General features: G+C 45.3%; 1 protein-coding gene across 1 annotated transcript in view; it reads left to right on the top strand.

The window, feature by feature from the left end:
• Positions 1-23617, top strand: part of slc6a2 (solute carrier family 6 member 2) — a 52728-nt gene that overhangs the window by 27643 nt on the left and 1468 nt on the right. The window contains exons 6-14 of the mRNA XM_042321211.1: positions 248-351; positions 8746-8870; positions 10389-10501; positions 11966-12094; positions 12396-12495; positions 14218-14318; positions 20960-21127; positions 22229-22303; positions 22730-23617. The exon at positions 22730-23617 is cut by the window's right edge and continues 1468 nt beyond it. Coding sequence (XP_042177145.1) covers positions 248-351; positions 8746-8870; positions 10389-10501; positions 11966-12094; positions 12396-12495; positions 14218-14318; positions 20960-21127; positions 22229-22303; positions 22730-22753 — 939 coding nt within the window. The 3' untranslated portion in view covers positions 22754-23617. The remainder of the gene's footprint in view (positions 1-247; positions 352-8745; positions 8871-10388; positions 10502-11965; positions 12095-12395; positions 12496-14217; positions 14319-20959; positions 21128-22228; positions 22304-22729) is intronic.

Genomic DNA, 23617 nt, shown 5'->3' with positions numbered 1-23617 from the left:
CTGTATCGTATTGTAATGCCATGGGCTCTTTGAGGACAAATATTTAATCTTTTTTTAAGGAGTGGGGCAGTTTCTTAATTTCTTCTCTTGATTGAAGAGATAGTAAAGTGTTGGAAAGGTGGGGGGAAGGGTGCGTCAAAGGCAGTGGGCCGGGGTCAGAGGTTGTCCCTGCTGGATCACACAGGCCACGAGGACAAATCTTTGAGAGCAACACATAAACACATATCTTTCTATGTTCCTGCTGTAGGTGTGGATTGATGCTGCTACCCAGATCTTCTACTCATTGGGAGCTGGCTTTGGAGTGCTCATTGCATTTGCCAGCTACAATAAATTTGACAACAACTGTTACAGGTAAGACGTATCACTGTGTTGATATCACCGTGCTGTCCTCAGTGCTTCTCTATCATGACCTTACAAGGCTTACATGACCTCCTATAACCCGTAACTAGGCAACGAGATAGAACAGATCCTGTGCTTAGTTTAGTTCTCTTTAGGTTTGTCTTCCCTGTTTTAACTGGACAGAAAGGTGATGTGTATCAGGCCAGTGGACCTTCTGGCTTGGAGCTAACAGGATAAGTGCAGGCCATGCTAGGCCAGATGATGGCTATAGCCATAGGCAGTGTTACCTTCCCTGCCATTCTGTCTTCCTCTAAACCCCTCACAGAGAAACAGACATTAGACTGTGGGGTCTGCTGATCCTTGTCATCACTAATAGGTTCCTGTGAAAGTAGAGAGGTGGGTGCCAGTATCAGACCCATTCTGCTTTTTAAAAAATGTGTGTAGATATATGGTCTCTTTTGTATTCCAGCTGTGTTTGTGTATGTATAGGTCAGTAGGTGTCTCGCTGGCTGCAGTGGTAACAGGACAGTAATGTTTGTCCATGGACCATTGTCCACCCATTCTATAGACACATTTCCTGGCAGCATCATGAAAAGTTGCATGCGTAGGTTCGCACCAGATAATGGGCTTGTTTACATTGAAGTGAATATGACCACATCCATCTTCAGACGGAGCTCATGTATTCAGATGGTTATCAACTACAACATCACAGATGTCGTCAGAGGATTGATTAAGTAGCAAACTATCATGCCAGCAAGGCAAGGTAAAATATCTCAAATAGAGCTAGATAAATTTTAATTTTTACCTTTTTTTTACCAGGCAAGTCAGTTAAGAACACATTCTTATTTTCAATGACAGCCTGGAAACAGTGGGTTAACTGCCTGTTCATGGGCAGAATGACAGATTTGTACCTTGTCAGTTTGGGGGTTTGAACTTGCAACCTTCCGGTTACTAGTCCAACACTCTAACCACTACGCTAATATACTTGTTGAACACAGCTAATTAGCTATAACCATCAGTCATGTGTGTTTTTATGGTCATCACTCACTCACTGCTAAGTTTGTCAAGGTGTATATCTATCTGCTACAAATCTGTAGCAAACGTTATGAATTTCCCACCTAAGGAACATGGTTCTCAGAACAGTATGTGCTAACTGGGTGTCCTGCATCATTCACAGAACATTGTGGGAAGGTTGTATGCAAAATTACTATAGGACAACCATGCTCTCACCAAGCTCTAGGAAACATATTGGTTCTCAGAATGTTATGTGTCAGCTGGGTAGTGTTATTATATGTAGTGTGACGCTGTACAGCCAATTGAATTTCCCACTCTTATAGATTACTTGTCCTGATCTAAACACCCCCCCCCCCAACACAGCTGAAGGCCTCGTGTGCTCAGCTGGGCCAAATTTGGGAGCTGAGAGGCTGAATGAGGACTTGTGAAAGTTGGCTGTTACATCCGTAGATATTCTCAAATGACATCTGAATGGCTAGCAGCTGGTTGTATTATTCTCCATATTGTACACAGATGGGACGGTTGAGGTCAGACTGTGGTCCATGTTCTCTCTGTCTGTCTGCTGACTGATCGTGAGTTGATGTCTGCTGAGTGATCGTGGGTTGATGTCTGCTGACTGATCGTGAGTTGATGTCTGCTGACTGAACGTGGGTTGATGTCTGCTGACTGATCGTGGGTTACTGTCCACAAACAGTCTTCAGGCTTTCACCTAGTTTGATTTCCAGATGGGCCTCAAAGGCTCTCAAACAACATCCAGTCCCTCTGGCATCAAAATGGCTCAATAAAACAACACAAAATTAATCTCTTTAAAGGGGCAATCAGCAGTTGATGCATCCATTTTTGGACATATTAATTAATGATATGTACTCATTGATTCTTGAAGAATATAACTTATAAATGCCTCATGAGCTTAGTTCAACTGTCTTACTCCAACAGAACCCAAAATATAAGCTTTGTTTTACTCCAAAGTTTGTAAACAAAGTAAATGTAAACAAACACTATATAGCCTCAAAGCATGGTTTACACTATACATTTGATATCATGGATGGTCAGTCCTTGAATCCATAGCTCTGTCTATGAATTTGAGAGAGGTTACATTTCTCCAGCCCCATCCCACAGCTTCTTACCGAAACAGTGGTGGATCACAGTACACTAAGTCTCAAAATCACACAATAAACAAACGCACACAGTAAAAAATCCAAGCGTCTGCAAAGAAACCATAGAAAACACACCTCTTTTAACAGGGACACAACCATGACATAATAAGACACACCTGAGTCCAATAAAAGTCTCTAGGGCGGTCTCTGCTGCCCTCTAGTGCCAGGAGGAACCATGACAGTACCCTCCCTCTAGCAGTGGCTCCAGCCGCGGAGCCATGACGACCACCACGTAGTTGTTTGAAGTCTCTAACAAGACCCGGATCCAGGATGTCCCGGGCAGGCACCCACGCCCGCTCCTTGATACCGTAGCCCTCCCAGTCCACCAGGTACTACAGGGCAGAGTTGGGACCAAGTCATTGTTTTACAAGTCACAAGTAAGTCTCAAGTCTTAGCACTCAAGCCCCAAGTCAAGTCCCAAGTCAAGACAGGCAATTCCGAGTCAAGTCAAGACCGTCATGTATCAAGTCAAGTCTCAAGTCAAGTCTCAAGTCCTAAACTTTGAGTTTCGAGTCCGAAACAAGTCATAATGTGCTCTTCACCAAATGTAATACCATTTCATATTTTTAACAGGAGTAATAGTTAGTATATTACATTTACGGAAATCATGAATGCTTTTAAAAATATCTATATATTTATTACTTTCTAAATAAACTTGATATTTTCATGGGTAGACATGAGAAAGATCCCCCAAATAGTGATCGAGGGTCACTATGGGGCACAATCGGGTGATGTAGGCTTGTACACAATCGCCCAACCTTAACGCACACACACACACACACACACACACACACACACACACACACACACACACACACACACACACACACACACACACACACACACACACACTCTCTCTCTCTCTCTGTGTGGTTACAGTAGGCTAACGTATGTCAATGGTTTTAGGAACAGCAGTAACATCAGGCAGGATTTAGGCTACCAACTGGCTAACGAGCTGTAGATCAATCTTGGGTGCAATGATCACGTTCCCGCACTGACTGACTGTGTGGAGGCTCATTGATTTAATGTTACGTTAGCCTACATGCTACACTAGTAAAGTTATAAATGATATAGCTGTCGGCTATATTAGCCACGACTTACCTTCCTTTGTGCTGCTTCAAATGTTGAACAAAGTTGGAAGTTGTTGCGCCTCCGTCTGTAATTTTCTTCACGCATGTTTTGCAAGTTGCAATCCATTTTTTGTTGATACAGCGTCGTCTTTATATCCGAAAATAATGATTTTGGGTATCATCTTTCCAAGGGCTCCATCTGAATTCACCTGCCGATGTTCCTCTGCACTGCCACGCACAACTTTTTCTCAGCTGGCACAATCGGATTGGCTGCTGTCAAATTCAAACTGTAATCCGTTAAATGAAGAGTTGATGCGCTGCACACTTTTTTTAATAACATAATTTTTTATATTTGGGATTGGGGATGGTATCAAGTCAGGTCAAGTCAAAAGGCTAAAGTCCAAGGCAAGTCATGAGTCATCGGTGTTAAAGTCAAAGTCGAGTTCCAAGTCATCACATTTGTGACTCGAGTCTGACTCGAGTCCAAGTCATGTAACCCGAGTCCACACCTCTGCTGCAGGGTTCCTCGGACTCAACGAGCCTCCAACAGACACTGGACCATGTAAGGCGGGCGGCCATCCACAAGTCGAGGGGGCAGAGGAGCAGGTGCCAGGGAAGAGAATGGACTGGTCCTTACCAGCTTGAGACGGGAGACATGAAAGTACGGACAGACTCTCATGGACCTGAGAAGTTGGAGATGATAGGTGACCGGGTTGATGTGACTCAAGATATTGAATGGGCCTATGTAGCGTGGAGCAAGCTTCCGCAAGTCCAACTTTAAGGGAAGATCACAGGTGGACAGCCACACCCATTGAACCGGTCGGAGGAGTCGAAGAGTTCTTCAGTGCCCGTTTGCCTGATGTTGGTGTAAGGCAGAGTGGAGCAAGGAGGATCGCGCTCTGATCCAGATGCGATGACATCGTCGAATGAACGCCTCAGCTGATGGCACCTCCGCTTCGGCCTCTTGTTCATAAAATAGGGGGAGGTCGAACGCGAACTGACACTCAAATGTCGAGTTCAGCAGTGTGTTATGAGCATACTCTGCGCAGATGAGGAACTTGCTCCAGTTGTTGGCCTGAGTGGAGACAAAGCAGCAGAGGAACTTCTCCAGCTCCTGGTTGGCCCGCTCAGTTTGCCTAGTCGACTGAGGGTGGAAGCCCAAGGAGAGACTCGCCAAAGGCCTTACAATACCATACAACAAACAGGGGCCCACGATCTGAGACGATGTTCAGGGGAACTCTGTGTAGTCGAAAGACATGGATAATCACGAGATCAGCGGTCTCCTTCACTGAAGGCATCTTGGGTAAGGCGATGAAATGGGCTGCCTTGGAGAACCGATCGACCACCACCAGGATAGTGGTAAGCCTTTGAGATGGAGTTAACCCTGTGATAAAATCTACAGACAGATGTGACCAGGGCCGGCTGGAGATGGGTAGAGGTTGTAGCAATCCGGCCGTCGCTGACGTGAAGACTTGCTTTGGGCACAGATGGAACAGGCCGCAACAAAGGATCTCACATCCTCCATCATGGGGGCCACCAGAATTGCCGCCTCGGGAACTCCTGTGTCCGATTAACCCTTGGATGCCCAGTTAATTTAGAGGAGTGTCCCCATTGTAGTGCTTGGGACCCGGGCTGATCGCCGGGGTCAGGTTCTCGGGTCTGGACTTGTCGGACCGTGGTCTCAATACTCCATATCACAGGGGCCACAATGCGTGAGCTGGGGATGATGGGCTCGGGATCCCTCAACTCGTTGGAGACATCATGTTGGAGCGACAGGGCATCTGCCTTCTGATTCTTGGATCCCGGGTGATAGGCTTGTGTAAAATCACACCTATTAAAAACCTATTAAAAAACAGAGCCCACCTAGCCTGACGAGCGTTCAACCTCTTGGCTTCTTGAATGGAGACCCAAGTTTAGATGGTCCGCCCAGAGCACGAAAGGATGAGGTGCCGTCTCCAACCAGTGTCTCTCACCCCTCAAGAGCCCACTTAACTGCCAAGAGCTCCCGGTTGCCTACATCGTAGTTGCGTTCCGCTGGCAAGAACCGTTTGGAGAAAAAGGGGCATAGGTGCAGTTTCTTGTCCTACTTGTTCCACTGTGAAATGGCCGACCCTGCTCCGGTGTCTGAGACGTCCACCTCCACCACAAAGGGACGAGTCGGATCAGGATGAAGGAGGATGGGTCCAGAGGTGAAACGTCCCTTGACCTCCATGAATGGCCTGTCATCCTCGGGGTCCAGCAAAAACCGGTCAGGGACTTGCGGGTTAGGACCATGAGAGGCTCTGCACCCGCACCAAAGTTGTATGTAAAACGCCTGTAAAAATTGGAAAACCCAAGGAACCCCTGAACCTGCTTGAGTGAGGTGGGAAGGGGCCAGTTTGCGATCGCCTCAATCTTTACGGGGTTCATTTGGATGCCTGTGGTAGAGATAATGTGACCCAGGAAGGAACCCTGGGATACGTGGAACTCACACTTCTCTATCTTGACATATAGTTGACTCTGCAGGAGGTGCCCCAGGACTTGGCAGACGTGCAGTCTGTGTTCCGGAATGGTCTTGGAGAAAATCAAGATGTCGTTGAGGTTAACAAAGACGAACCGATTCAACATATCCCTCAGGGTGTCATTGACCAATGCTTGAAAGACTGACAGTGAGTTCGATAATCTGAAGGGCATGACTAAATACTCATAGTGGCCACTAGGGGTGTTAACCTCTAGCGACGAGCAATCCCGTATCCGGGAGCGTAATCATAGCCTCAAGCTCATTACCATAACCCAACGTTTGCTATTCATGAAAATCGCAAATTAAATGAAATAAATATATTCAAACACAAGCTTAGCCTTTTGTTAACAACACTGTCATCTCAGATTTTCAAAATATGCTTTTCAAACAAAGCTACACAAGCATTTGTGTAAGAGTATTGATAGCCTAGCATAGCATTAAGCCTAGCATTCAGCAGGCAACATTTTCACAAAAACAAGAAAAGCATTCAAATAAAATAATTTACCTTTGAAGAACTTTGGATGTTTTCAATGACGAGACTCTTAGTTAGATAGCAAATGTTCATTTTTTCCAAAAATATTATTTGTGTAGACGAAATAGCTCCGTTTTGTTCATCACGTTTGGCTAAGAAAAAGACCGGAAAATGCAGTCACTTACAACTTTTTTCCAAATTAGCTCCATAATATAGACAGAAACATGGCAAACGTTGTTTAGAATCAATCCTCAAGGTGTTTTTCACATATCTATTCGATAATCTATCAGTGGTGGCAGTTGGCTTCTCATCAGAAGCAAATGGAAAATACTGCAGCTGGAGATTACGCAATAATTGCGACGGAGGACACCAAGCGACCACCTGTTAGATGTAGTCTATTATGGTCAATCTTCCAATGATATGCCTACAAATACGTCACAATGCTGTCGACACCTTGGGGAAGCGACAGAAAGCCTAAGCTCATTCGTGGCCCATTCACAACCATATAAGGAGTCATTGGCATGAGGCGGTTTCAAAAAATGCGGCACTTCCTGATTGGATTTTTATCTGGGTTTTTTCTGTAACATCAGTTCTGTGGCACTCACCAACAATATCTTTGCAGTTTTGGAAACGTCAGAGTGTTTTCTTTCCAAAGCTGTCAATTATATGCATAGTCGAGCATTTTTTCATGACAAAATATCTGGTTTAAAACGGGAACGTTTTTCATCCAAAAATTAAAATAGTGCCCCCTATACCCAAGAAGTTAAAAGCAGTCTTCCATTCATCTCCCTCCCTGATTCTCACCAGATTGTAAGCGTTGCGGAGGTCTAGTTTGGTGAAGAATTGGGCCCATTTGACCAACTCCAATGCGGAGGACATCAGGGATAACAATTCCTAATTGTAATCTGGTTCAGCCCTCTGGTTCAGCCCTCTCGATGCAGTGATGCAGGCCTCCATCCTTCTTACATCCACCAGCAGGGGATGTAGAGGGGCGATTGAAACCTGCCTTCAGCGATTCCCGGATGTAATTGTCCATGACTGCTGCTTCAGGGGTCGAGAGGGAATACAGACAACCCCAGGGAGCCTTCATGGATGCGCCTGTCACACTCCTGTGGGCTCAGACGTGTGCGACCCAGCTGCATGGGATCCTCCATGCAGGGCTCGGTGGCCTTGGGGTGCTCAGGAAACTGGAATGGTGGCGTGGTGTCCAAAGGGTGCTGTCTCCCCCGTTCCCGGGTGTCACTCCTGATTGCCAGTGTTTTCAGGGACTCGATGTCCTCTCCCAGTTCCCGAGTGGGAAGCTCATCTTTGATGGAGTTAGACAGACCCTGGTGGAAAGCGGTACCCAGTGCCTCCATATTCCACCCACTCTCGGCGGCGAGGATGCGGAACTCAATGGCCCCTTGGCAGAGGTTGAACAGTTGGCTGGCCACTTCTCGTCCGGTAGACTGGGTGGTTGAAGACTCATTGTAGCTTGGCAGTGAAGGCTACTACGGCTCTGCAAGATGGTGGCTGCTGTTCCCACACCGCCATTGCCCACGCCAGAGCCTTGCCCGAAAGTAGAGTGATGATGTAGGTGATCATGGCCCGATCGGTGTGGAACGAGGAGGACTGTAGCCCAAACACCAGAGTACACTGAGTGAGAAACCCCTTGCATCCTCCCGGGTGACCGTCATACCGCTCAGGGGTGCAGGTTCCCTGGGGGAACCACAATGACGTCTGTAGCACTGGGCGATGAGACCTGGGCATTGGCTCCTCCTGGGATGGGGGCGTGCCATGGTTGGAGGGACTCGTGGATTTGGGAGAGCTGTTCTTGCTGCCGTCCTAACAGTGTTCCTTGGTGGGCTTCCACATTCCGGATCTGGGAGATCTCTGCTGGGTCCATGTTGTGGCAGAAGCTTGCTGTGATGTGGTGAGGTTGAACCCAGGGCTTGGTGGTGGGGTGGGGGGTTACGGCCCCTTCGGTATTCTGTCATCTAATACCTTGACAAGACCCTCAAGACAAGACCCAAGATATGGTTCCATTAAAAATGTTGGTTTAGATTGACTATGGTTCAAGGAAGCAACAGGAAGTCCAATAGTCGAAGTGTTAATATGGTGGGTTTATTATTGTTCTAAAACCTGTCCTGGTACTATCATGGTAGCTTTATTTTTCTAAACATGTTTTATGTGTGTGTGTTCTCTTCCCAACAGGGATGCTATCCTGACCAGTACAGTGAACTGTGTCACCAGCTTCTTTTCAGGTTTCGCCATTTTCTCTGTGCTCGGCTACATGGCCCACAAACACGGAGTCAGGATAGAGGACGTGGCCACTGAAGGTGAAAGGAACCCTACTAGACATGCATGCACGCACACACACACACACACACATACACACACACACACACACACACACACACACACACACACACACACACACACACACACACACACACACACACACACACACACACACACACACACACACACACACACACACACACACACACACACACAGGCAAGAACACGAACACACACACAGTAAGTGGTGCGGAGGAGGACATGTGTAACACACCCAGACCACACTCACTCCAACAACACATCCAACTTCATTTAAACCCAGATTTATGACCAAACTGTCCACAGTATAGATAACTCATAAAACACAAAGAAAAAGACAGGAATATAGACATGCCTCATTAGGAAACATACAGTATGAGGCTATATTGCAGGCTACCCACAGTATTATCTTTTCCCTGGCCAGCCCCCAGAGAATGCTGTGTTTGTATGGTGGATCCACCAAGGCTATGACTCAGCTAGGACAGACTCAACACATGAACTGTCCCTGTCTGACCCTGAGTAGAGCGAGGGGAGTCACCTGCTCTAAGGGAGGACATGATTCTAAAAACACCCAACAGTCAGTCATCTACACACCATTTAGAGAGTTTCAAACCCAGTCAAAACATATCAATTCATCATAGAACTAAACATTCCTCAAGCTTACTGTTACTGCTCACTAAATCAAACAACTTAAAGAAAATATTCACCCATTTTGAATGTTACATCATTTTTGTGCATCTATAAGCGATTTCATGTTTTCATGTGTATCTGAGCTACTGCCATTCAATCAGGCAGAAATACAGCCGGTATGACCAGTGATGCAAAACTCGCCATACCGGCTGTATTTCTGCCTGCTTGTACGGCAATAGCTCAGATACACATGAAAACATTCAAATGATCCCAGGAATCGATCAAACATCGCTCACAAAAATGATATAACATTCAAAATGGGTGAATCATCCCTTTAAGAATGAGCAGCAACGTGCAATGCTTTCAATATAATTGATTGCAACAGAAGCTGAAAGGCTCTGGGGTTCAGATGGAATTGAAATACCAGAGAACATTTCTAACTGTTTTTTTTAAGGGAAACAGTTTCCAAGAAGTCACATAAATACTGGCCTGCTGTGGAGAGGGGTTGGCAGACATACAAAAAGAATGGGATCTGTTAAAAATCTGCTTTGCTTTCTAGTTCTTCTGTTTTCTACTTTCCACTGTCTCTAGCTGTCTGTCATTTCTCTGTCATCTTGTGTCCTCACTTCTGTCTTTCTCCATCCGCTCCTCCTTCTTTCACTTTCCTTTTCATTGATAAATCATCTCTTATTTCCTCTAAAATGACCTTGTGGACAGGGTCAAGCTCAGGACAAGGAAGTTATATATCAACATCCCACCCAACAATATACTGTTTTATTTCAGCATCCCACCAAACAAGGCACCGTTTTATAGACTGATGGTAATCAGTTGGCTCTGTTATGTCCTATCACAAGTGTCTCTATCTGTGTATCTTTGTGTGAGTGCAGGTGCAGGACTGGTGTTCATCATCTATCCTGAGGCCATCTCCACCCTGCCTGGATCTACCTTCTGGGCCATAGTATTCTTCATCATGCTGCTGACTCTGGGCATCGACAGCTCTGTGAGTTACTGGCCCTCCTCAGGGTTGAATGACTGCATGCTATGTCCCACCACAGGGCACTGACCTTTTGTTTCTATCTTATGGTGGGTGTGGCTTCCTTTCCTCTTCACCATAGCCACTGCCCAAGCCTGAAGCGGGGTTGTTTTGTATGCATACAGTCCACACAAGGTTTTCAAACGGCCAAACATTCAATGAGATTCAGGGATATGGTGCAACAACTTCTTATATCTAACAAAAAATGATTCTCCAATCAACTTAAAGCATAGATTACTTGATATGGAAATACATAATATGATCTGTCTGTATGTCTGTATGGTCAAAAAACGATACCGCTCCCGCATCTAGCGGGTTTATAGTATGTGAAGATTAGAATACTATGTAATCTCCTCCAGTCTATCTATCTATATCTTTCTCTCTATCTCTCTCTCTTCTCTCTCCCTCTTCTGTCTCTCTCTGTCTCTGTCTCCCTCTTTCTCTCTCTCTCTCTCTCTCTCTCTCTCTCTCTGTCTCGCTCTCTCTCGGTCTCTCTCTCTCTGTGTCTCGCTCTCTCTCTATCTGCCCCTCTCTCTATCTCTCTCTTTCTCTCTCTTTCTCTCTCTGTCCCTCTCTCTGTCTCTGTCTCCCTCTTTCTCTGTCTCTCCCTGTCTCGCTCTCTCTCTGTCTCTCTCTCTCTCTGTCTCTCCCTGTCTCGCTCTCTCTCGGTCGCTCTCTCTGTCTCTCCCTGTCTCGCTCTCTCTCTATCTGTCCCTCCCTCTGTCTCTATGTCTCTCTTTCTCTCTCTTTCTCTCTCTGTCCCTCTCTCTGTCTCTCTCTTTCTCTGTCTCTCTCTGTCCCTCTTGCTGTCCCTCGCTCTGTCTCTCTCTGCATTATTCTACTTTCCCATGGTTGCAGTGAGTGCTCTAGGTATTGTCTAGACTAGCAGCAGTGTGGGAAGGCAGTTGTTTTGACTGTTACCCAATAACCATGAAGCATGAGGTGGAAAATCACATGCACCACAACCTGAAACACAGGAAAACTTTGTTCACAGAGATTTACATTTTTCCTCATTCAATTTCTCAGTTACACAAGATTATCATTTACTATAAATGAAGAGAGAAAGGAAATTCCACAGCAGGGGAACATTTTCTTTTACAGTAGTAGTCATGCCCAATGTAGCACTGTACTAAGAAAGCTAGGTCTGATCATTTATATTCTAGGCCAAAGGTATTCTGTTTGGGTACGAAGACTGTGTGATTCTGTTACATTGCTGCTGTAGGCACTACGGTTTATGTGTTTGTGCCACTGAATCATCCTCTGTCTGTCTGTCTGTCTGTCTGTCTGTCTGTCTGTCTGTCTGTCTGTCTGTCTGTCTGTCTGTCTGTCTGTCTGTCTGTCTGTCTGTCTGTCTGTCTGTCTGTCTGTCTGTCTGTCTGTCTGTCTGTCTGTCTGTCTGTCTGTCTGTCTGTCTGTCTGTCTGTCTTCTAGATGGGCGGTATGGAGGCAGTCATCACAGGACTGTCGGACGACTTCAAGATCCTGAAGAGGAACAGGAAGCTGTTCACCTTCGCCACGGCATTCGGAACCTTCCTTGTCGCGCTCTTCTGCATCACTAATGTGAGGTCACTTCCCATATGATTTCCATAGTTGTCATATGATTGCATAAATCAAACCAAAGAGACACAAGATAGAGTGTGCCTCTGTGATTTAGGTGGATCAGTCACAGGAAAGACAGAAAAGGGAAACCCCTGTCCAACCATGTGAAGTGTTGTTATTGACTGACTGGATAAGCTCTGTGCTTCATGTTTATCCTTGTCAGCTCACAGTAGTTAACTGCAGCCAGGTTGCCCTCAGTAACATCTGCAACAACCTGTTGTCATTGTGTCTCTGTATCTGTCTCTCTCTCGCTGTCTGTCAGGGAGGTATATATGTGCTGACTTTGTTGGATAACTACGCGGCGGGGACCTCCATCTTGTTTGGGGTGCTGATTGAGGCCATTGGGGTGTCCTGGTTCTACGGTATGTATAATCGGTCCCCCTTAGCCTAGTACAGAGGCACATACTAATTCTGACTTCTTACTGTGGTGAACCTGCTTATCTACTGTACCTTTCCTCATCCTCTTCTGTTGTTCATTAGAGCCCAGCCCTTTGGTCTGTCCATCTCTCCATCACCCCACCCTCCATCACACCCTGCCCACAGTTGCCCTCTCCTGGCCTGCCCTCTCCTCTGCTGGGCTTTCTCAACCTCCCTAACTCCCTGGCATCTTCACTACCCAGGCCATGCAGCTACACCTGACATTTACTGGCAGTGTAGAGACACCGTGGTTCCCTTCCTTAGACCTCCACTGTTAACCCCCTTTCTCCATCTCTCCCAATACTCCTCTTTCTATTTCTCCATACACTCCCTCCCTCCTCTTATCTTCTAGACTGCCTCTCTTCACTAATAGATCTCCATCTCTCCCAGTACTCCTCTTTCCATTTCTCCATACACACCCTCCCTCCTCTTATCTTCTAGACTGCCTCTCTTCACTCATAGATCTCCATCTCTCCCAATACTCCTCTTTCCATTTCTCCACTCCTCTTTCCACACACCCTCCATCCTCTTATCTTCTGGACTGCCTCTCTTCACTCATAGATCTCCATCTCTCTACACTCCCTCCCTCCTCTTATCGTGAGGGAGCCTCTCTTCACTCATAGATCTCCATCTCTCCCAATACTCCTCTTTCCATTTCTCCATACACTCCCTCCCTCCTCTTATCTTGTAGACTGCCTCTCTTCACTCATAGATCTCCATCTCTCTGCGTGAGGGAGAGTAGTGAATGATTATATGGTGTGTGAACAGTTGTATGCAGTCTGTTTAGTGTTTTATGTATTGCACAGAGATAATACTGTAATTCGACAAGATGATTTGTGGTTTATCTTTAAACTATAGCCCGTCAATGTACACCATGATTTATAGTCAGCATTGACTGTTGAAACTGAACCTCAAGAGGAGGTGAGACAGACAGAGCACGTCAGATGCTGAGCTGTTCTAGGGAGGAGATAAAAGGAGAGGGTCTTCTTGTAGATGTTAACAGGCCTGGGCTGTCCTGATAAAGAAACATTATGCCCAAGCTATAGAAACATCATGTTTGTGTACCGAATGGCACCATATTCCCTATATAGTGTACTACTTTTGGTCAAAAGTAGTGCACTATATAGTGCCGTTTGGGACACAGTCCATCTCCTTATAGGCGGACTTAACCTTGTGTGAAATTATAATATAACATACTTGGAAGGCTCAGAGACTTTTATGAAACAGATATCATTGAGCTGCATTTTTACTGCTGTGTGAACTCATAACTATACAAGAAATTGGAGTTGTGTGCCATGAATATCTTTCTCAGCCAATGCTCCACCTGTAATGTATGGAAATTGATGAGAGGAGCATTAGTTCTCCTGTGAACTTGAGACATCAGAAGCAAAGCGGACTGTGGGTCTGACCTGGGTGAAAAAAGTATTTGTTTTCTTTCAAGTACGTTGAGTGTTTGATTCAACCTTCCCATAGTACCAGATGGGCAGGGTTTATACTTTCGGGACTATTGGTTGTACTGCACCGGGCAAGCTCAATCAATCAAGCTCAGCTTTAGTGTTTGTAAGGAAACAAGTACTATTTGAACCCAGATCTGCAGTGGGTTTATGGGTCTGGTTCTGTGTGCGTGAGTTCAAGCCCTGGTCTTCTGCCCTGTGTTTCCTCTCCAGGCGTGGACCGCTTCAGTGAGGATATCGAGCGCATGATGGGCTTCAAGCCAGGTCTCTACTGGAGGCTGTGCTGGAAGTTTGTCAGCCCCACCTTCCTACTGGTGAGACCCCTGGGGGGCAAGAAAGGGCTGGTTGGGGGACTGGGGTGGGGTGGAAGCCTTTGGCATGGTGCTGGGAGTAGGGATGGGAGGGCAAAGTACCTGACACAAGCCTAAGTTATGAAACAAATTGTAGGAATCATGAGGAAATTCACAACAGAGGTTTCTTCATTGTTACTGGCTGCTATTTACTGTACTATAGTCTTTTTAAACTCCTATTATGTGCCGGCAATTTGGAATTTGCCACAGGAAATATGTTTTCCTGTTATGTTTTTATAAAGGTTGTTCGCCTCCATGTTAGAAGTACTGTATCTCCAAGAATAGATTAGCATCACATGAACTCTGCATGAAAATGGATTAAACTACAATATAACTACATTTGAACATCTTGGCCATACTGTTATAATCTCAACCAAGCACAGCCAGAAGAGGACTGGGCCCCCTCAGAGCCTGGTTCCTCTGTAGGTTTCTTCCTAGGTTCCTGCCTTTCTAGGGAGTTTTTCCTAGCCACAGTGCTGCTACATCTGCTTTGCTTGCTGTTTGGGGTTTTAGGCTGGGTTTCTGTACAGCACTTTGTGACATCGGCTGATGTTAAAAGGGCTTTATAAATACATTTGATTGATTGATTGAACTACAACTTTCTGAACATATTGATTTACAGGATGTTCAGTGCTCTAGGAATTAGTTAAGGATGTGTAGGTCTCTATATTTTATAATATTAGAAATATGCTATGTCAATGAAGCACAGATAGTGTATGGGTTTGTATAGATAGGTCAAAAGCTAATTATCTGTCTTGGTGGGAAATGATGCTATTCCCATAATGCTTTTATATTGATTATGATCAGTCATAAGTCAATATTCTTCCTTCCAGATGGGAAGTTTATATGTTTTATATGGCAAACAGGAAATAAAAAGAGCAGAGGAAGATTGAAAGCCAGGACAAGAGGTAGATTAGATTGTAAGCCACTATATCAACATGATCTTTGAACCTTATGTCTGAGGGGCGCTATCATTGTTTCGTTTTAACGTGTAGTGTATGCTACCATGGTTCTGCTAGCCTTACCTCCAGAAGCAAGGCAGAAACAGCAGATGTCAGGAAGATAGCACGCATCTTTGGCTGTTGCATAGATGGCATTTGTAGAAGAAGGACATAGAAGAATGTTGTTGGCCTTTGATATTCAGTTGGAGATGAGGAAGAGACACTTCCCTGACCTTCCAGTGTTGTATTATAACTACCAGTGATGTTTGCTGCTCTCTGGGGCAACAGTTACAAAGCTACAGAGCTACAGTTCAGTGGTGATGGGCCTCCAGTCTCAAGTCTACAGCAGCCTGGTGAACCAGAGTACTTACAGTGAAAGTCTATTACAGTATGTTCAAACCCCAGAGGGAGCGACCATGCCCTAGTCTGTTCTATTCAACTCAATTTCATCTCTGCAAATGCTTTAATTTTTTTGTAAAATGAACAGTGGCGGAGTGGAGGAGGAGTATTCGTTATTTCTACAGAAGCTCTGTTTGATGTCTCGTTGGGAATATTATAACCACTCTGTTGATTTTTCTCCTCTTCATACTTTGTGGAGATAGCCAGCATCAAGGCCAAGCGGATCTGTTGTTCCTCCTGTCCTCTGTTGATATGGTGACCTAGCTAACGGTTCTGTTGTTCCTCCTGTCCTCTGTTTATATGGTGACCTAGCTAACCGTTCTGTTGTTTCTCCTGTCCTCAGTTTATATGGTGACCAAGCTAACCGTTCTGTTGTTTCGCCTGTCCCGTTTATATGGTAACCTAGTATACTTCCGGCGCCGACAGAGATGGCCGCCTCGCTTCGCGTTCCTAGGAAACTATGCAGTTTTTTGTTTTTTTACGTGTTATTTCTTACACTAGTACCCCAGGTCATCTTAGGTTTCATTACATACAGCCGAGAAGAACTACTGAATATAAGATCAGCGTCAACTCACCATCAGTACGACCAAGAATATGTTTTTCGCGATGCGGATCCTGTGTTCTGCCTTACAACCAGTGTAACCGAGTGGATCACATGCAGCGACCAAAAAAAAAAAAACGACTCAGAAAAAGAGGGAAACGAAGCGGTCTTCTGGTCAGACTCCGGAGATGGGCACATCGTGCACCACTCCCTAGCATTCTTCTTGCCAATGTCCAGTCTCTTGACAACAAGGTTGATGAAATCCGAGCAAGGGTAGCATTCCAGAGGGACATCAGAGACTGTAACGTTCTCTGCTTCACGGAAACATGGCTAACTGGAGAGACGCAATCCGAAGCGGTGCAGCCAGCGGGTTTCTCCACGCATCGCGCCGACAGAAACAAACATCTTTCTGGTAAGAAGACGGGCGGGGGCGTATGCCTTATGGCCAACGTGACATGGTGTGATGAAAGAAACATACAGGAACTCAAATCCTTCTGTTCACCTGATTTAGAATTCCTCACAATCAAATGTAGACCGCATTATCTACCAAGAGAATTCTCTTCGATTATAATCACAGCCGTATATATCCCCCAAGCAGACACATCGATGGCTCTGAACGAACTTTATTTAACTCTCTGCAAACTGGAAACGATTTATCCAGAGGCTGCATTCATTGTAGCTGGGGATTTTAACAAGGCTAATCTGAAAACAAGACTCCCTAAATTTTATCAGCATATCGATTGCGCAACCAGGGGTGGAAAGACCCTGGATCATTGTTACTCTAACTTCCGCAACGCATATAAGGCCCTGCCCCGCCCCCCTTTCGGAAAAGCTGACCACGACTCCATTTTGTTGATCCCTGCCTACAGACAGAAACTAAAACAAGAAGCTCCCACGCTGAGGTCTGTCCAACGCTGGTCCGACCAAGCTGACTCCACACTCCAAGACTGCTTCCATCACGTGGACTGGGAGATGTTTCGTATTGCGTCAGACAACAACATTGACGAATACGCGTTGAAGATGTCGTTCCCATAGCAACGATTAAAACATTCCCTAACCAGAAACCGTGGATTGATGGCAGCATTCGTGTGAAACTGAAGGCACGAACCACTGCTTTTAATCAGGGCAAGGTGTCTGGTAACATGACTGAATACAAACAGTGCAGCTATTCCCTCCGCAAGGCTATCAAACAAGCTAAGCGCCAGTACAGAGACAAAGTAGAATCTCAATTCAACGGCTCAGACACAAGAGGCATGTGGCAGGGTCTACAGTCAATCACGGACTACAGGAAGAAACCCAGCCCAGTCACGGACCAGGATGTCTTGCTCCCAGGCAGACTAAATAACTTTTTGCCCGCTTTGAGGACAATACAGTGCCACTGACACGGCCTGCAACGGAAACATGCGGTCTCTCCTTCACTGCAGCCGAAGTGAGTAAGACATTTAAACGTGTTAACCCTCGCAAGGCTGCAGGCCCAGACGGCATCCCCAGCCGCGCCCTCAGAGCATGCGCAGACCAGCTGGCCGGTGTGTTTACGGACATATTCAATCAATGCCTATACCAGTCTGCTGTTCCCACATGCTTCAAGAGGGCCACCATTGTTCCTGTTCCCAAGAAAGCTAAGGTAACTGAGCTAAACGACTACACCCCGTAGCACTCACATCCGTCATCATGAAGTGCTTTGAGAGACTAGTCAAGGACCACATCACCTCCACCCTACCTGACACCCTTGACCCACTCCAATTTGCTTACCGCCCAAATAGGTCCACAGACGATGCAATCTCAACCACACTGCACACTGCCCTAACCCATCTGGACAAGAGGAATACCTATGTGAGAATGCTGTTCATCGACTACAGCTCGGCATTCAACACCATAGTACCCCTCATCAAGCTCGAGACCCTGGGTCTCGACCCCCGCCCTGTGCAACTGGGTACTGGACTTCCTGACGGGCCGCCCCCAGGTGGTGAGGGTAGGCAACAACATCTCCTCCCCGCTGATCCTCAACACTGGGGCCCCACAAGGGTGCGTTCTGAGCCCTCTCCTGTACTCCCTGTTCACCCACGACTGCGTGGCCATGCACGCCTCCAACTCAATCATCAAGTTTGCGGACGACACAACAGTGGTAGGCTTGATTACCAACAACGACGAGACGGCCTACAGGGAGGAGGTGAGGGCCCTCGGAGTGTGGTGTCAGGAAAATAACCTCACACTCAACGTCAACAAAACTAAGGAGATGATTGTGGACTTCAGGAAACAGCAGAGGGAACACCCCCATCCACATCGATGGAACAGTAGTGGAGAGGGTAGCAAGTTTTAAGTTCCTCGGCATACACATCACAGACAAACTGAATTGGTCCACTCACACAGACAGCATCGTGAGGAAGGCGCAGCAGCGCCTCTTCAACCTCAGGAGGCTGAAGAAATTTGGCTTGTCACCAAAAGCACTCACAAACTTCTACAGATGCACAATCGAGAGCATCCTGGCGGGCTGTATCACCGCCTGGTATGGCAACTGCACCGCCCTCAACCGTAAGGCTCTCCAGAGGGTAGTGAGGTCTGCACAACGCATCACCGGGGCAAACTACCTGCCCTCCAGGACACCTACACCACCCGATGCTACAGGAAGGCCATAAAGATCATCAAGGACATCAACCACCCGAGCCACTGCCTGTTCACCCCGCTGTCATCCAGAAGGCGAGGTCAGTACAGGTGCATCAAAGCTGGGACCGAGAGACTGAAAAACAGCTTCTATCTCAAGGCCATCAGACTGTTAAACAGCCACCACTAACATTGAGTGGCTACTGCCAACACACTGTCAATGACACTGACTCTACTCCAGCCACTTTAATCATGGGAATTGATGGGAAATGATGTAAATATATCACTAGCCACTTTAAACAATGCTACCTTATATAATGTTACTTACCCTACATTGTTCATCTCATATGCATACGTTGATACTGTACTCTATATCATCGACTGCATCCTTATGTAATACATGTATCACTAGCCACTTTAACTATGCCACTTGGTTTACATACTTATCTCATATGTATATACTGTACTCGATATCATCTACTGTATCTTGCCTATGCTGCTCTGTACCATCACTCATTCATATATCCTTATGTACATATTCTTTATCCCCTTACACTGTGTATAAGACAGTAGTTTTTTTGGAATTGTTAGTTAGATTACTTGCTCGTTATTACTGCATTGTCGGAACTAGAAGCACAAGCATTTCGCTACACTCGCATTAACATCTGCTAACCATGTGTATGTGACAAATAAAATTTGATTTGATTTGATTTAACGGTTCTGTTGTTTCTCCTGTCCTTAGTTTGTATGCTGACCTAGCTAACCGTTCTGTTGTTCTCCTGTCCTTAGTTTGTATGCTGACCTAGCTAACCATTATGTTGTTCTCCTGTCCTTAGTTTGTATGCTGACCAAGCTAACCGTTCTGTTGTTTCGCCTGTCCCGTTTATATGGTGACCTAGCTAACCGTTCTGTTGTTTCTCCTGTCCTCAGTTTATATGGTGACCTAGCTAACCATTCTGTTGTTTCTCCTGTCCTCTGTTTATATGGTGACCTAGCTAACGGTTCTGTTGTTCCTCCTGTCCTCAGTTTATATGGTGACCTAGCTAACTGTTCTGTTGTTCTCCTGTCCTCTGTTGATATGGTGACCTAGCTAACCATTCTGTTGTTTCTCCTGTCCTCTGTTTATATGGTGACCTAGCTAACCGTTCTGTTGTTTCTCCTGTCCTCAGTTTATATGGTGACCAAGCTAACCGTTCTGTTGTTTCTCCTGTCCTTAGTTTATATGGTGACCTAGCTAACCATTTTGTTGTTTCTCCTGTCCTCTGTTTATATGGTGACCTAGCTAACCATTCTGTTGTTCCTCCTGTCCTCAGTTTATATGGTGACCAAGCTAACCGTTCTGTTGTTTCGCCTGTCCCGTTTATATGGTGACCTAGCTAACGGTTCTGTTGTTTCTCCTGTCCTTAGTTTGTATGCTGACCTAGCTAACCGTTCTGTTGTTTCTCCTGTCCTCAGTTTATATGGTGACCTAGCTAACCGTTCTGTTGTTTCGCCTGTCCCGTTTATATGGTGACCTAGCTAACCGTTCTGTTGTTTCTCCTGTCCTCAGTTTATATGGTGACCTAGCTAACCATTCTGTTGTTTCTCCTGTCCTCTGTTTATATGGTGACCTAGCTAACGGTTCTGTTGTTCCTCCTGTCCTCAGTTTATATGGTGACCTAGCTAACTGTTCTGTTGTTCTCCTGTCCTCTGTTGATATGGTGACCTAGCTAACCATTCTGTTGTTTCTCCTGTCCTCTGTTTATATGGTGACCTAGCTAACCATTCTGTTGTTCCTCCTGTCCTCAGTTTATATGGTGACCAAGCTAACCGTTCTGTTGTTTCGCCTGTCCCGTTTATATGGTGACCTAGCTAACGGTTCTGTTGTTTCTCCTGTCCTTAGTTTGTATGCTGACCTAGCTAACCGTTCTGTTGTTTCTCCTGTCCTCAGTTTATATGGTGACCTAGCTAACCGTTCTGTTGTTTCTCCTGTCCTTAGTTTATATGGTGACCTAGCTAACCGTTCTGCTGTTCTCCTGTCCTTAGTTTGTATGCTGACCTAGCTAACCATTATGCTGTTTCTCCTGTCCTTAGTTTGTATGCTGACCTAGCTAACCATTATGTTGTTTCTCTCCTTTCCCCAGGTCGTGGTGATAGCCAGCATCGTGACGTCCACGGGCCTGAGTTATGATGACTATGTCTTTCCTTCATGGTCCAATGTGATTGGCTGGGGCGTAGCTCTGTCCTCCATGATGTTTGTGCCCATCTACGCCATCTACAAGTTCCTCAGTATGCCAGGGACATTCAAACAGGTCCGTGGAAAAACAAATCCCTCTCATCGGCATAGTTGTTCTTTATATAATGTAAAGATAACCTTAGATTGATTTGATTTGATTTATTAGGATACCCATTAGCCAACGCCAATGGCGACAGCTAGTCTTACTGGGGTCCGACATATAACATAAAAGACATTACAGACATTACAATTTACATACATGAAAAAACATTTTAACATGTAGTGTGTTAATGTTGGCAGGTACGGCATGTACTGTAGCTTGAAGTCATGTAGCTTGAATGCTGTGGTAAATAGCAACCTCTTATCTGTATCCCAGCAGTCAAAACTGGTTGAAATGCCATCCTTATAACCAGATTATGATGTAATTTCAACCAGGGTTGCCCCCCTGGGATAGTATGTGTTTATTTTATGCAAAGATAATCTTAGATCAATGGCAAGCATTTAGCTTGGAGTCTTCACGGCTTGACATTGAACTGACTCATAAACTGACTTTTTCCTTTTCAATGGTTGATGGTTGATGATGTCAGTACTTTTGGGACGCTGGTTAGAGATCTTGAGGGTTCAAAGACTGAACAGTGTACAGTACAATCATAAAAACAACATTCCACAGCTTTGATTATCTTCCTGAGCAGTAAACAGTGTTACCTTGTGTTTTCTTACTCACTCCTCGTGGCATTTCCTTCTGATATCCTGGCAGTGTTTAGACTCCTTCCATGACTATCTCTCATGCTTTTCCTCCAGCTGAGATCACAGTCTATCATACTGTTATCACACCAAGTGCACTCAGTCAGATATGAGGATGGGGGCAATCTGGAAGAGACATCAGAGGTCATGCAGTACAGACTACTGTACAGTGTACATCCAGTCCAGCCTGATCACATCAGAATCAGAATGCTGTTCAACATATTTGAGCTATCTCGAAGTTCCTAATCTATAGAGGAAATGGTGGATCTATAGAATAAACTGTGACCATAGATTAAAGCGCTAGTTTATTCAAGATCATGTCTCTTCTGCTTGGGACAATGTGCATCTACACTCTTTGGATTCTGTTTTATGCAGTGTAAGACTGTGTTTATTGTAAGGTATGAGTTATGTACTGTAATGGTTTATTTTTCAGAGGATCGCCTACTGCATCACACCAGAACACGAACATCATCTGGTGGCGGAGGGAGCTACCATCAGACAGTTCACGGTGAGTACAGATGTTGGATCTTCATTTGAGCCAGTGTGCTAGAGCAGGAAAATAGTCCTGCAGCAACAGGACATTTGAATTATTATGTGTATTATAATGAATGGACATTTTCGTAGAGATTGATATATTTTTCATTATGGCAAATTAAGTCTGACATTTTAAAGTGAAAATGACAAACTTTTGAAACCTTTTTAAAACTCAATTTGATCACTCTTTTGTTGCTGACAATTTTCTTGCACAGCAGGAAATGCAAACTTGTAGTGTGTTTAAGGTTCTACATCTGTAAGGGCTGGAAAACATAGAGGTATAGTGGAGGTAGACAGAGTGATGACCAGAATGGAAAACTATGAATGAATGTGACCTCTAATGATGCTCCATACTGCATTGACAATGAAGCTTTATCAAATTCACCCTTTTCTATTTCAGCTCAAGCACTGGTTGGCTATCTGACAACCTGATGTCACCCAACCTTCCCCACTACTCACAATTCCGGGGTGTTGGAGTCATTGTGTTTCGACGGCAGATGTTCCTGCTGCTGAGCTTCCTGCTACTGGAGGATGGACAGGGATAACGCCATGCTCCTTTCTGCCTCTCTGTGTTCTGTTGGTTCTGACCCAACCTGCGACCTGCCATCCCCTCTTTTCCACTCGGCTCCTCATCTCCCTCTCTCTCTGTTGAGTGACTACAGATTCTCTCATCAACCTCTGCCTACAGAGTCAACTCAGTATCCTCCATGTTTTTGCTTGAAGTATCATTTTATTTTAAACTTTTTACCATGTGACATCGTCATCGTCGTCATTTTTTAAACGTATATACAACTCATAAGATGGAGACCTTCCATGCAGAGCATGTACAGGTGTTTTCTGTGTTATTGTTTTTCATATCATTTGTTTTTTTTACGATGACTGTTCTGTGTTCATTAGTTATACATGGGTTAGACACTTAAACCAAGTCAAAAAGTACCAAATGACCATTTCTGTCATCATGTATGCTCTAGGCAGGGGGAGACAAACATGACTCACATTGCTTTTTATCATCTTGATTCTTTTCAAAGAGGCCCCTCAAGCTTTTAGGTGAACGAGAAAGGGAAGAAATCTAGTTTCATTGCCCTCTTTGTATGTCTGACTGAGTAGGTCCCCAGTCACTACTCTAGATAACAGCAGCTCAACTGTGTCAGTGCCTTATCAAGCTAGACACTTCAGAACCTGTCAATGTTTTCATTGGTCCATACAGAAAGGTAAATGTTTTCATTGGTCCATACAGAATGGTTTTGCCCGACGACTCAGGAATCCTCCTGCAGATCAGAGCTCGTGG

This window comes from Oncorhynchus tshawytscha, linkage group LG04 (genome assembly GCF_018296145.1).
Source record: "Oncorhynchus tshawytscha isolate Ot180627B linkage group LG04, Otsh_v2.0, whole genome shotgun sequence".
NCBI classification, from domain to species: domain Eukaryota; kingdom Metazoa; phylum Chordata; class Actinopteri; order Salmoniformes; family Salmonidae; genus Oncorhynchus; species Oncorhynchus tshawytscha.
The sequence above is the reverse complement of the archived record's forward strand: the minus strand, read 5'-3'. Positions and strand labels throughout refer to the sequence as shown.